This window comes from Talpa occidentalis, unplaced genomic scaffold, assembly GCF_014898055.3.
Source record: "Talpa occidentalis isolate TD23 unplaced genomic scaffold, MPIMG_talOcc4v2.1 talOcc4.17, whole genome shotgun sequence".
NCBI classification, from domain to species: Eukaryota; Metazoa; Chordata; class Mammalia; order Eulipotyphla; family Talpidae; genus Talpa; species Talpa occidentalis.
The window spans coordinates 6,758,631-6,773,302 of record NW_023601754.1 but is presented as its reverse complement, the minus strand read 5'-3'; the positions used below and the strand labels follow the sequence as shown (position 1 = coordinate 6,773,302).

The 14,672-nt window shown below is 53.0% G+C and overlaps 1 protein-coding gene across 1 annotated transcript in view; it reads left to right on the top strand.

Moving 5' to 3' along the window:
• RANBP10 (RAN binding protein 10) overlaps window positions 1-14,672 on the top strand; it is a 63,272-nt gene that overhangs the window by 44,394 nt on the left and 4,206 nt on the right. Inside the window, exons 4-12 of the mRNA XM_037515924.2 lie at window positions 1,637-1,804; window positions 6,274-6,296; window positions 8,286-8,470; window positions 10,844-10,956; window positions 12,324-12,432; window positions 12,543-12,691; window positions 12,879-13,083; window positions 13,796-13,917; window positions 14,484-14,629. Of these exons, the coding sequence (XP_037371821.1) occupies window positions 1,637-1,804; window positions 6,274-6,296; window positions 8,286-8,470; window positions 10,844-10,956; window positions 12,324-12,432; window positions 12,543-12,691; window positions 12,879-13,083; window positions 13,796-13,917; window positions 14,484-14,629 (1,220 nt within the window). The remainder of the gene's footprint in view (window positions 1-1,636; window positions 1,805-6,273; window positions 6,297-8,285; window positions 8,471-10,843; window positions 10,957-12,323; window positions 12,433-12,542; window positions 12,692-12,878; window positions 13,084-13,795; window positions 13,918-14,483; window positions 14,630-14,672) is intronic.

Sequence of the window (14,672 nt, the reverse complement as noted above, 5' to 3'; positions counted from 1 at the left end):
TTTAGAATCTAACAATTTACTAAAATATACAACCGAATTTAAAAAGAATAAATCAAATATCTGAATAGACAGTTCAATATTTTGTCTAATACACTAAAGATAAGTATATGAAAAATGTTCAATGTTCTTATTACTGGGGATATGCAAAATAAATCAGAATGATATTAAAACCTCTAAAATGACCTACTAGAATGACTTTAAAAAGTAAAAACAGAAGCACTTGATAATACTTAATGCTGGTGAAAATGTTGAACTCGTTCCTTGCTGCTGGGCATGCAAACTAGTAGCCATTGTGAAGTGCTACTGGCCAGTGAAAAGAAACAAGGGGAGGGGGCCTCTTCTGTTCCCCACTCTGTCTCTGATGAGTCCTCTCACACCCACATCTCTGGCCTATACCCCAGTTCTTGTATGCATAAATAAATAATCTTTAAAAAAGAAAAGAAACAAGGGCCTCTCTGGTGACGCAAGGAGTTAAGTCTCAGCATGATGAAGCTATCTGCAGCCACTGCAGCACAAGATCAATCCCTGGCCAGGAAGATGACCCACACAGCACAGCAGACCTCTCCTGTCTTGCCCGCAGCTCCCCTTAGCAGTGTATTTCAGTCAGCCCGCCTGTTCTGCTCCCCACTCTGTCTCTGGTGAATCCTCTTACCCCCTGTATCTCTGGCCTACACTCCAGCTCCTGTATGCATAAATAAATAGATCTTAAAGAAAAGAAAAGATATTGGTACATCTGACAGTGTGGATGGATCTCCGTGCATTATGGCTAATTGAAAGAAGCCAGACCCAAGACATTCTGTATTGCGTGATTCCATTTATGTGGCATTCTGAAAAAGTCAGAACCATTGGTTCAAACAAATCAGATCAGTGATGGCCTGGACTGGGGTAGGTCAAGTAGGACTGACTGCAGAGTCCCCAGGGAACTTTTTGCAGTCATGAAAATGTTCTTTACCATGTGGCGCAGCAGTTGAGGCTGGGCTGCGAAGCTGCCCGCAGCCTCTGCAGCGCTGGTTTGATCCCGGCTGCCGGCGAGAGTCCCACATGGTGCGACAGACCTCTCCTGCCGCCCGCTGCTCCCCTCAGCAGTGTATTTCGTCGGTCTGCCTGTTCTGTTCCCCGCTCTGGCTCTGGTGAATTCTCTCACTCTCTGACTGTACCCAGTGCTTGTATAAATAAATAAATTAAAAAAAAAAAAAAAAGAAAATGTTCTTTACCATGATTTGATGGTAGTAAAATTGTTTTTCACATTTGTTAAAACTTACTGAACTGATAAGTTAAAAAGGGAGACTCTTATTAGATGTAAATCATAATTCAATTTTAAAATAATTTGTAAAAACCCATCATGATAGGCCTCAGAAGTCTGTTCAAGCCCTTCTCCACACTGCTTTGCTCACCACCTGGTGGCACTGCCTTCAGTGGTCTGTGTCAGCTCTTTAGGAGGGGGCCTGCTGGACTCACTGCTCGTTTGGCGCAGCCGGAGCCCGTCCAACCTAGCTCTGTGAGAGGCCTGGTGCTGGCTGAGGTGTGGTAGCTGAGGGGGAAGAGAGACTCAGGCTTGGATGGGCTCCTGTAACTGTTTTGCTCCTTTCTTGAGAAGGTCTGCTCAATCATTGCTGCTTTCTTTCTTCTGCTGCAGGTTGGGACAAGCATTCCTACGGCTATCACGGTGATGACGGGCATTCCTTCTGCTCCTCAGGGACTGGCCAGCCCTATGGTCCCACATTCACCACGGGAGATGTGATTGGCTGCTGTGTCAACCTCATCAATGGCACCTGCTTCTACACCAAGAATGGCCACAGCCTGGGTGGGTGCATAGGGGACCTTGGAAGGTGTGTCCTGTGGCCCCACTTTGATTGATGAGACACCCAAAGGCGGACCAAAGCAATGTGAAAGAGCCTCTGCTGAACTCTGGGGAACCACAGCCATTTCCAGACATTAGAGCCATGCAAGGTGAAGGGAGGGTAACAACCTCTGCCTTTGTTAATCCAGCCACTCAGCAGCATTTATCAATCCCATGGTGGGTGCTGAGAGAGGTAGGTGCTAGCCAAGCCCCTGACCTTTGTGGCACTTGTTGGAATAGCATTTGGGGTTCATGATAAGTTAGAGGGGCCTGAGTACATAGTTGACAGTGGTGCCTGTAGCTTGGGCCCAGACTTTGGCCATTCTGATACTCATGTTCCTACTTGCTATGGAGGTCCAATGCGGGCTGTACGAGTGCAGGAGGTAAATGAACAGGCTGGAGTCAGATAGGGCCTGGTCTCTTCTGGTCTCTTTGTGATTTATTTATTTGTTTTTAAAAATATTTCTTTATTCTTTACAAGAACTGGGGTGGAAGCCAGAGATGTTGGGGGTGAGAGGATTCACCAGAGAGAGTGGGGAGCAGATCAGGCAGATCTACTGAAATACACTGCTGAGGGGAGCAGCAGGCGGGACAGGAAAGATCTTCTGCACCATGTGGGTTGCTTCCTGGCTGGCTGGGGATCAAACTCTTGCTGCAGTGGCTGGCGATAGCTTGATAGTGCTGTCTTTAAAAACCCTGCACCACCAGGGAGGCCCTCTCTTTGTGATTTATAGGGAGCAACCTATAAACAACCAAAGACTCTTTGTATCTTGCTCAAAAGGTCCCTTTGGTGAGATTGCAAATGATGGATTGACTGGGGTAAGGGCAAATGAGGAGGCGGGTGATGTGAAGCAAGGCAGTGGCGTTAGGTGCAGGAAGTGGGGAAAAGACCTGACAATAGAGGTCCAGGGTGGCCCAGCAGGACTCAGCGACAGTTGGGGTGCACTAGCAAGAAGGGAGGATTGGGAAATGGTTGAATCAGTGGTGCTGTGAGCCAGTGGGAGCAGCCGTCAGTGGAGGGTGATGGGCACCCCATAGGATCCCTTTGAGGAGCAGTCTTCCATATATAGTGATTCAGAGTTAGAATTTGAGATGGGGGGTGGACTCCGGCTTTGCTGAAGCCTTTTCCTACTAAGGCTGATTGGTATTTGGCCATTGAGTGAGAGGAGCCTTTGGCCACAGTCATCTTGAGGTGGTGCCTAACTCTTGGTCCAGCCTCGCTGGGTTTGCACAAGTCTGATTTGGCAGAACCCAACCAGGCAGGCCATCACAGGGAGGGGAATTAGGCATTTTACTTAGATTCAAGTCCTGGGAGACTCCCTTCCCCGGGCTTGTGAAGGTTAAAAAAAAATGACTGCCACGTTCCACAACTCTCCTTGACTTCTCCACATGAACCTGGGCATAACCAGGGGACTTGAATCAAGTTTGTTGGTGGGCTAAGTTGTCAGGAGTCAGCATTCCTCAGTTGGGCAGCCTGATACCACAGCCCAGAGTGGGCAACTGAGAGCATAGCACAGACCCTGCTGCGCTTACCTGGAGGCTCACTCCTATGAGATCCATGCCACCCAGCTGATAGCCAGCTGCTAAGGAGTCAGCACCTAGAGGGCAAGACTAGGCCCTTAAGATGGCGCCTCACTCCCCATCTGCTTTTACAGCTATTTGGTTTTTCTGCTCTCAGAGTCTCAGATGCCACTGTCGTAGGCGCCTATTCTTTATCCTACCACCCTTCACACGTCCCCTTGCAGCCAGGACCAGTGCTGCCCGACTGCTCTGGATACCTGCCCTGTTCACACCCTCCAGCTTGTCTACACTTTGCTCAGAGCATGGCACCTGCTATAGGATGCAAGGTTTGGGGCATACCCAACTGTCCCCTCTGTCCCTGCACCTGAACCTCCCTCTTCTGGGCCCTAAATGTATACCAGAGCCCATGAGCTCTTTGTCCATCAGGTCCCTAGGCCCATAAGGAGCTCATGACCACTTTAATACCAGTTCAAACCTTTGTGCTGTTTTTAAAAACTTACAGACCCTAGGAAAGACCTTATAAATCTGGTAAGCTTGCATGTTCTGTCTCAAATATTTGGTATCCTTTTCAGCATTCTGTTAGCCTATAATTTGGTAAACATGTTTCTATGTGTTATTATCAAGGTATTGATACAAAATATTGGAGGAGGACAAGGCTGACTTTTGAGTATGTCAGCCTATAGATCAGCTGGTCTAGGTGTGTACCAGCTATTTAAGAATCACTTAATTGTGTTAATTTGATCCTGCATTTGTGATAGGTTCTTTTGTCTTCATTTTAAATTTTATATGTTGTAATAGGGATAAACTTTCAGATGGCTGCCTTTCCACGTGCTCAGATGGCCAGAGAACTGGTACTGGCAAGGGGTGTTAGGTAGAAAGAAACTGGGGCAGTTGGGTACTGAAGGGTCAGTGAGCTTCAACGATTCAAACTTCCTACTATGCTGCGGGCACCAGAGTTGTGTGGTGGGATACACACTGACGCCCCCTCTAGGCCAGCCCTTCAGCCCAGGTGCTTTCTGTAGTCCCACCTGGGTTCTCCAGGCTATGTTTGAGCGCTGCAGACATCGCTGCACACCTGTGGTTGAGAAGGAGTTACACTAGCTTAAAACCCAGCTTCCCTTATTTTGTCCACAAGGATATTAGGGAGACCTTACTGAAAAAGAGATGTGTCCTGTCCCCAACTTTGCCTTATCACAAAATTTAATGGAAGGACAATGGACTTGGAGTGGTAAACGACTATGGTGAAGATCGGATGGTCCCGTTTGCTTTTGACAAGCCAGTTTGTGCTTCAGAATCTTACCGGGGATCAGTGAGCCAGTCATGCTCTCTAACCTGAGAACCTTTCCCCTCTCCTTTAGAGAAACGAATGCTGTTGCCTGCCTGTGGCCTCCCTGCTCCTTTCCTCTGTGCTGTGAGGCTCCTGTCATCACAGCGCTCGGGCTGTGTGTTGTTGGCCAGTTGTCTGTGCCATCTCATTAGCTGGAGTTGTCAGGCCTTTGAACGCCAGGCTTGCAGCTATTTTCCTGTCATAGGGATGGGCTCCAGGGCAGTCTCAGCAGGTACTTGATGGCAGGATGAATGAGCAAATGAATGGAGACAGGAGAATGGTTTCTCATCCACAAGTAGCTAGTGCAGGTTGTTTTTATACAATTCTGCGTCTCTTTAAATCCAGGCTGCTGATCCCTGACCCGTGTTTGGCTCAGGGCACTTCTTATCAGCAAGTTTGAATGTCCTGTTTTTATCTTGGATCTCTGCCTGGACCTTCTTCCCTAGGCCAACCCAGATCTTGCTGTCACAATGGCCTTTCAGAGGCTCTCAGAAACATGCAGGGCCAGGGGGAGTAGTGTTGCCCTCGTCTAGTGCAACCGGGGGTGGAGTAGCCTCTTTCCTCATCCTCCTGGAAGCACCCCAAGGCCTTCTCCTTCCTGAGTGCCATTGTGATGGAGAGCCAGGCAAGCTGGTGGGGGGCAGAAGAGGGGGGTGGAGGAGGGTCACCCCCTCCCCAGAAGCATGGCAGTTGCCTCACCCCATGGCACAACTGCAGCCAATTTGTATCTAGATCTCAGAGTTTATGAAGCAGCTTCCAGAGTATCTCAGTTTCTTCTTTCTTCATTGAGATAGAAGGGTTAGCCTTGTGTTTTTTTTTTCCCCTCAGATGGACTCAGAGAGGTTGGGTAACTTGGCAAAAGTCACATTGCAGATAACAGATGAGTCTGGGCTCCCCCTTTGCCCAGTGGTGTGTCGGCCTCCTTCGTAAGCAGGAGTCTGGCAGCAACAGCCTGACGACAGAGAGCTGTGAGGGCAGCTACTGTGCAGACCTGAGGGTGGACATGGTGGTCTCCTATTGGGTGGGGAGGGGCTTCCAGGCTCCCCGCTGCCAGCTCTGTGACGGCTGGTGCTGAGTGTGGGCCTCAGAAACTCCCCCTGGCCACAGATCATGGAATGTATGGGGTCTCCTCACGGAGGAGCAGAATAGCCCGGCAAAGAATATAAGCAATGTCTGTACCTTGTTTTTTAAATCTGTAAACTAGTGTAAACTAGTCTGATGAGGTAACGATGGGAAAGGACCTGGCATACGCAGGAGGACGCCATCAGTCGGTACTGGATCAAGAGAAGGACCAGGCCTGAAGAGGCCTCAGAGAGAGATTGTTTGAGTTAAGTCCTTCCTCACAGGCTTTCCCTGAGAGCACAGAAGAGTTGTGGACAAATACCCAAGTGTCTGACTTTACTCCCAGCCTGGTCACCCAGAAGGACAGCCAGGGTCGAAAACCACCAGGCCTGGTCTGAGCTTGGCTTCCACCACAGGGCGATATTGTGAGCTGCCCCTCCTCAGCCATTGTGACGGGCCCTCTGTGGGCCTGCAGAGGTGCAGGAGACCAAATAAACTGATGACTTTTCCTTTCCCTCCACAGGTATAGCCTTCACAGACCTCCCGGTAAGTACTGCTGGTGGGTCTCTCCCATTCAGGCTTTTGGGGACTAGGTGGGATGGGACAGGGTGGTACCTGCAAGTGCAGAGTATGGCGCCTGGCCTCTCCCCAGCCAGGCATGTATGTGGTGCTGACAGCTTGAGGGTCATGCTAGGGAGTATCTGCTGGCCTCCTTTCTCCAGTGTCAAGGCCCGGTCTTCCTCCATGACTTTTTTTTTTATTTAAGATTTATTTTTATTTATTTATACAAGCACTGGGTACGTCAGAAGCGCGGGAGGGTGAGAGAATTCACCAGAGTCAGAGCGGGGAGCAGAGCAGGCGGAGGGACCGAAGTACACTGCTGAGGGGAGCAGTGGGCGGCAGGAGAGGTCTGTGTGCCATGTGGGACCCTCCTCCGGTGGCCGGGGAGCAGCCGGGGATCGAACCAGTGCTATAGAGGCTGTGGGCAGCTTCGCAACCCAGCGCTCAACCACTGCGCCACCGGGGAGGCCCCCTCCATGACTCTTAGCAGGTGACAGTGATATATCGCATTTCCAAAGGCCTCTGTGGGGGTGAGGGCAGTTTGGGTGAAGATGTCAGTAACTCCGTGACTCAGCCAGTCTGAACCAGCTCTGTGTGGCTTACAACCAGTGCACTGTGGTACAGAGAGCTGCTCTTGTACTGTTAGGGAGCCCAGCCTCCGTGCCTCCCCAACAGAGATCCCCGAGGAAAGGCAGTGCCCTAGGGACAGAGCCTCCACCACAGAGGGTGCCCCCGAGCCAGGGAGGTGAACTTTGTGGGGGCTTAGATCAGGGCTCAGCTCCACCTCCTGCACCCTAATCCTTCTTTATTCTGAGTCATCACAGGCCTCATCACATGTAGGGCCTCCACCCAGCATGCTGTGGCCTGGCCAGGCTCAATGTGCCCTGGGTCGGCTCTGAAAGGAGGGAAGGTTTGCTGACTCTGGTGGCAGTTTCAGATCCTGGAAACCCCAGCATTGCCCTTGGAAAAACCCTTGTGATCTGAGGAACCCTCTGAAGCCCAGATTCCCACATCCTGGGTCCTGTCTATGTATCAGAATCCATCCCTCTGACCTGGAGGCCCCAGAGAGAGGCTATTATCCTAGGCAGTGAACAGTCTGACCCCCGCTGGAAGCATAGTTGTGCAGAGGTGACATGGAACAAGCAAATGTGAATATAGGCAGGATGTTGCCAAGTGACAGGATATTGGTGCCCCAAGTTGGGTCAGGGGTTGCCACTGAGTGCAGTGAGGGTCAGGGGAAGCTTGCTGGAAGGGGTGGGCTTTGCCTGCGGACTGGAGGACAAGAAGGTGAAGACACATGATACTCAGGAATGACACGTGACTCCGTGACAGTGAAGGGGAGGCTAGTCATGGCAGGGAGCCCCACCGGGAGGGATGTGCCCCAAGCCTCACTGCCTGAAAGATCCCCCTCCCAGTGAGCCTCTGATGACAGGGAGCCTTTGTCAGCATCCAAGGAAACACATCACCTAACCATCTGGCCACAGTGTCCCCTTCCCCCTCCTCTCTGACATGTCTTCCCCTATCTCTTCCTGCCCCCTCAGATACCCCTTTTTTGTGGCACAGGGATCCCTGGCCCTGGATCTCTGAGGGGAACACTGCACCCTTGCACAGATCCTCGCGGCACACTTGCATGGCCAGGGAGCCTGGCCTGCCTCTGCCCTGGCCGAGTCCCAAAGGAGGGCCTAAGGCTTTGGGGACACTGTAGCCTCTGATACAAGGGGCTTCATTTGTGCCGGGCTGGCTTTTCTTTTGTTTTCTCTCCTAAAGCTTTGGGGAATAGTGTCTCTGACAGAGGTGGGCAGGATGGGCTTAGCCCTGCCTCCCCAGCCTTGCTGCAGCTCTCTCGGAGCCAGGGCACCGGCCTGTTAGAGCCAGTGCCTTCCCCTCTGTGCTGGGGAGAGAGGAGAGGTGGGCGGCAAGGCCCTGTGCCACATTGCTCTCAAGGCCCGACTGACATTTCATTCTCCTCCTCAGGCCAACCTCTACCCCACCGTAGGCCTGCAGACACCCGGGGAGATTGTGGACGCCAACTTTGGGCAGCAGCCTTTCCTGTTTGACATTGAGGACTACATGCGGGAGTGGCGGGCCAAGGTCCAGGGCACCGTCCACTGCTTCCCCATCAGTGCCCGGCTTGGCGAGTGGCAGGCGGTGCTGCAGAAGTGAGTGCCTTGCCCCCGCCCTTACCCAGTCCTGCCCTGTGGGCCCAGGGCCTCATTCTGCTACTGGCCCCTGCACTGCTACAGGCTGCTCTAGCGGGTCGTGTTCCTTCAGGGAAGCCCTCCCAGGGTGATGCCACCTGCTGCTCTCAGGCTTCCTTCTTACCGATGGACAGCTCCTGCTCACTTTGGCCAAGCACCCCTGCTGGGGACCTTGCCCCTCAGCTGGAGTGGAATGCTCCAGTGTGTCACACCCTGGCAGGCTTTCCTGCCCTCGGTCATTCTGTAGAGGATATGCTAGGGTGCCCTGTGGTCTTTTCCTCTGTGGACTTTTTTTTTTAAAGCCATAGTCATGCTGTGACTCTGGTCAGATGTCACCTCTCAGAGTCAGCATCCAGCTAAGTCCCAGTCATCCATGGCAGTGGTGGCAGGAAGAGAGTCTTTTCTAGCACCAGCCAGGCTGGCTGTTGGCTGACTCTTTCCCAGACTTCTCTGGAAGCCTGTGTGGCTGAGAGTCCCGAGGGCAACCAGCTGTGGGTCTCTCTTCTACTTGCCAGCTGCAGGCCTGAGTTAGACAATGACCCGTACCCACTGTGCCAGGAAGCAGGTTAGCTTGTCGGCTCAACTCCCAAGAGTGGGCAGAGAAGGGCTGGACTTTCACTATTCCTGGTCATTCATTGCCCTGTAAAGGCGTGGGGGTGCCAGGATACCTTGGCACCAGGCACAGGGTCCCTTGGTTGGGGTGCACACCAGGATCTTTGTGCAGCCTGCCTTTCCTGTCTTAAGGGATTGAAGTTGAGGCAGGCCCCCCAGAGCTCTAAGGCAGGGGCAAGGTGGCCACACCCTTCTCAAGAGTAGCTTGCTTGCCCTTGTTCCCAGTCCCAGAGCCAGTGAGAAGCTCGCCTCAGAGGGCCAGCACAGTGCCCGTCTGTCTCCAGAGCACATTACTGGGACAGCAAGGAGAGAGGTAGAGCTGCCCCAGCTGTGTGTGGGAGGGACGGACACTGCCTCTTGGGCCTGGGCTTAGCACACGGCTGTACTTATATGCATGTGAATATCTGTGTGCTTGTGTGTGTTCATATGTAGTATTTGCCAAGGCCTGCATATAACTTGTACTCTGTGATTTCACATAATTTCACTTTATGAAGGTTCTTAACTGCCGTTATCTGGGAGACAAATTGCCCAAGGGCCCTAGACTGACTCCCCTTGGTGGGAGGTCTAAGTTATTTCCTCTCTTTGCTTGTGTAGATAACCTTTGTTATATAGTTTTTCATATTTAACCTTATTATTTCCTTGGTGTCCGTTCCAGAAGTGGAATTACTGCACCACAGGGACTGTGCATTTCTGCAGCATCCGATGTGCATAGGGACTCACCTGAGCCATGTTTTGTCACCAATTTTTGCCCTTGTGTTTATACTAATAATTCTGTTACTCAGAATTTAACATTACAAATAATGTAATTTCATGATAAGAAATGGTATTTACTGACATCTTGCTTGGTGCCCAGCACTCTATGTGTATCATCTCATTTACCTCTTAGAGCCTGGGCGCACACAGCTGAACTTCTGTGCCTCCCACCGACAGCCCCTCAGACCTTTGTGTTTGGCCATTATACTAATGACATCAGACACATGCACACAACGGGGGTCCCCTCTGTGCTCATCAGATATGAGGGTTCACCCACATTCACAAGTGCCACTACTTAGCCAGCTCTTAGTGGGATTAAGTGACCTCGGGGCATCAGTTTCCATGCGCCATTTCCCTAATACTGTACCTGTTGACCTTGCCGTTGCCTGCTATGTTAGCCCCTGTTTTGTGGAGTAATTTGGGTGGTGGGCGAGCTCCCCATCACGCTCGAGTGCCAGGGACAGGTTCACCTGGTGAGCTGGAATGTTTCTGCAGGGTGTGCAGGCAGCCACCAGGAGTGCCCATGTCTGTGGAAGGGGCGCTTGTGGCATGCATCATCTCTGTCTGGGCGGCTGCCAGACTGCTTGGCTGGCTGCCGTCAGAGAGACTGTCAGCTGTCTCTGGGCTTGCTGCAGTTCCCAGGAGGCAGTGCTTCCTTGAGGAGATGGTGTGTGCCTGTGTGTGTACTTTTGTTATCACACTTGTCCACTTGTGGGCAGCATATCGCAGAGAAACTGCGGCCACTCCAAGCCTCAAGCTCAGAGATGGTGACCAGCCCCTCCCTGGCCTGACCGCAGGAGCAGTGGGGCAAGTGTTCATTTTGTTTCAGTCCCTTTATTCTCTTTCTGTGGCGGTTACACCTCCAAAATGTGTTCAGGGAAGACCTTGTGGGGAGATAGTCTGTGCTATCAGGTGGTCAGTGAGAAAGGCAGTTCTTGAGTATCAACTTGAGCATTTCCTTTCTTCTAGCATGGTCTCGTCTTACCTGGTGCATCATGGGTATTGTGCCACGGCCACGGCTTTTGCCCGAATGACTGAAACCCCGATTCAGGAAGAACAAGCATCCATAAAGAACAGACAAAGTAAGGTTGATTCTCCTCTTCCCTCTCCTTTCCCTCACATGCCCCTGCTTTCTGGCTCCTGCTAGCCTTGGTTAACCTGTCGGGAGTCCCTTCAGTTCTGGTCCTCACCACCAGGAGACCAGCCTGCAGCCCCATCCCTCCCCCAGGCCCTGCTCTGCCCCTCTCAAGATAAGGCTGCCCAGATTGCTGTCCACCCCCATGGGAATACCTTGCAGCCTCCCTCTCGCACACTCTGATGGCCTGGCACGGATGGATCCCTTTACTCCATGTTTATTTCCTTCCCCTGAATCCTGGATTCCTCTCTGCCTCTTGTGTGGTCCACCAGGAAGTGTGTGTTTGCATCTCATTAGAACCACGACCTGCCTTTGCTGCCGCTTACTCTGCCTTAGTATTTCTTCTTGTTCCGGGCCAGAGAGGGCCTTGAAGTGGTCACAGGGTGAAAGCTGATGCTCGGTGGCTGCTGTGGTAGCACCTCCCTTTACTCCCCACTTCTGCTCCCACCCTTTGCGGGCAACAAAGGAAGGAGCCAAATGAAGCTCTCCTGGTATTCCTACTGGCCTGCGTACTATTTAGGGCTCTTTTATGGAAGGAGGATGCTGGGAAGGAGGAACCAGAACCTCAAAAGGAGATCAGAGAAGAGGAGAGGGAGGGAGAGTGGAAGTGTGTAAACGTGTGTATCTGTGTGTGCCTGCTTGCGTCTCTCTGAGCCTGTTGTCTCTGTGTATGTGCATGTGTCTGTCTCCCAGAGGAGCTACACCCAACCAGACAGACGGAAAGGGATCCCAGATTTGGGATTCATGAACGAGAGAAGCTCTGACCCGGAAGTCACTCCCAGCAAGTTGCACCAGGCCCGGGGCAAGGGCAAGATGCTGATGGCCTGTCAACATCAGAGATGCCAATGTGAGGCGGGTGACCTCCTCCCCCAGTGGGGAGCACACTGCAGCCCCTGAGGATTGCCAAGACATGGCCAGTGCACTCCCATTCCACTCCCCTGTGAGGTCTGGGAAGAGAGAAGTCTTCTCTGTCTGAAAAGGAGCCTTTAGAACGTTCAAGCTGCCTGGGTGCTTGTCCCCACAGCCAGGACCCCTTCTCTGCTCAGGACCCTGGCTACTTGGGACCATAGGAGCAGGCCTCCAAATTTGCGCTCCTGCCTCTGGGCTGAGAGACCCCCTCTGTTTTCCCCTCTGTGAGGACTCCTGACACTTGACCTGTTATGGAACTGGACTGCCAGGTTCTTCCTTCAGCTTCCTCCATGAGCATCTCAACCAGACATGCCACTCTGAGCCAGCCCACCTACCAGCTGCTCCGCGTGCAGGCATGTGCCCTGCAGCGCCCCTCACTCACTGCCATGCTTTTGTTCTCTACAGAGATCCAGAAACTGGTGCTGGAGGGCCGTGTGGGTGAGGCTATTGAGACCACACAGCGCTTCTACCCAGGGCTGCTGGAGCACAACCCCAACTTGCTCTTCATGCTCAAGTAAGTTGTGGGTACCACCAGCTCCCTGCTAGCCCGGCCCCTCTCAGCTGGTGGTGGGAGCATACAATCCGGACCAAGCCCAGAGCATTGCCGCTCTGCTCCCTCTGCAGGTGCCGACAGTTTGTGGAGATGGTGAATGGGACCGACAGTGAGGTCCGCAGCTTGAGCTCCCGAAGCCCCAAGTCCCAGGACAGCTACCCTGGCTCCCCCAGCCTCAGCCCCCGCCACGGCCCCAGTAGTTCCCACATGCACATCACAGGTCAGCCACTCTCCAGAGGGCTCTGGGAAGAACTGGTGTGGAGAAGGCCACTCACATGCCCTTCACTGGGCTGGGCTCAGGGCTCACTGCTGGGTTTGGGGGAAGGGAATTGGGGCCACTATGGTTATTCCAGGGGCCCCACTGGATGGCAGCCTACATCACTTCTGACTGTCCCTCCAACTTCCAGGAGCAGACAGTCCCAGCTGTAGCAATGGCGTCGCATCCACAAAGAGCAAACAGAACCACAGTAAATACCCTGCACCCAGCTCCTCTTCCTCCTCCTCCTCGTCCTCGTCCTCCTCGTCCCCCTCCTCCGTCAATTACTCAGAGTCCAACTCAACAGATTCCACCAAGTCCCAGCCCCACAGCAGCACCAGTAACCAGGAGACCAGGTACCTGTCCTCTTCTGCTTCCTCCTCCCACCTTGTGTCCTGCACCAGCTGGACCCTCTGCAGTCTGTTCTTTGAGTACCCCCTTCCCTGCACCTGCCACCCCCATTGAGGTGTGTGCCTGGAAAAGTAGCTACTGAACCCCCAGCAGGGATGGACTCCAGCTTCTAACCCTGCCTGTGATTCAGCTGCTACTTTCCCTGGCCATGGTTTTCTCCAGTGGTGCCAAGAATATGATTTCCTCCAAGGAGATCAGGCCTGTGAGAAACTCCAGGATCTACACTGAAGGAGCTTTCCCTCGGCTTCACCTGTGGCCAGCCAAGTTGGCTGGTGGGGAATTTAGGCTGCAGACTACATGTGGCTTTCAGCAGCCTCCAAGCATACTCAGGGCTGACCTGGGTTTGACTCCCAGGGATGCCCATCGGGACTCACCAGGCCCACTCAGTGAGAGTGGAGAGATGTGTAGAAGGGGCGTGCCAACTTGTGTTATGGAGGGAGGGTCACAGAAGTCACACTAGAACAAGAGTGGGACTCTTAGTTGCTGGCCAGCGGGGACAGCTGGGATCACATGAGGGCAAGTAGTGGAGCCTAGCAAGCCTGAGCTGCCCTGTCGTACTTCTAGGGGCCTCGGTTTCCTCACAGCTGCCCAGGTGAAGCCTGAGGGGAGGTCTGACCAGGCTGCTTGGCTAACTCCCCTCCTACCCCTTCTCCCCAGTGACAGTGAGATGGAGATGGAGGCAGAGCATTACCCCAATGGGGTGCTGGAGAGCATGTCCACACGCATTGTCAATGGCGCCTACAAGCATGAGGACCTGCAGACGGATGAATCCAGCATGGGTAAGTGCCATGCCCTTGTGTGACCTGGCTCTTCCCTTGGTGGGCAATACTTGGTCCAGGTGCCTTCTTCCCCTTGGGAGGAGGTTGGGATGGTCAGAGAACTTCTAGCCAACCTTGTCCACTACCTCCTTAGCCAGTGATGAATGGGGGCTTGAGGCGGGAAGGCCCAGGCCTGCTGCCAGACCAGACCTCTGCGTTTGAAGCTAGAGGGAGTTGGTGAAAGTGAGCTCTGAGGAGCACCCATGTATCTGAACAGGGTAGGAGGAGAGAGAGGTGCTGAACCCCATCTGACATGTAGACCACAAGTTAGGAGCACTGTGAGGTATCAGACTGCAGGGAGGAAGCCCTCAGGAAAGGACTGAGGTCTTTCTTCCCTGCCTCAGGACCTCCTGATGGCAGAATCTCTCTTCTCTCAGCCCTCACCTACCTCTGGCAGAAGCTACAGCTCTCTCCCACCCTACCCCCATGTCCTTCTTGCCATGCTGTCTTTGGGAAAACCCACCCCCTCACCAGTTCCTCCTCTTCTCACCTCTCCTGATGTATTCTCTCCTGGGCTCTGGCTATAGATGACGGGCACCCCCGGCGGCAGCTCTGTGGAGGTAACCAGGCTGCCACAGAAAGGATTATCCTGTTTGGCCGTGAGTTGCAGGCCCTGAGTGAACAGCTGGGCCGAGAGTATGGCAAGAATCTGGCCCACACAGAGATGCTGCAGGTACAGGACAAGCCAGGCTCTCCTGCAGAGCAGGCGCTCCTCT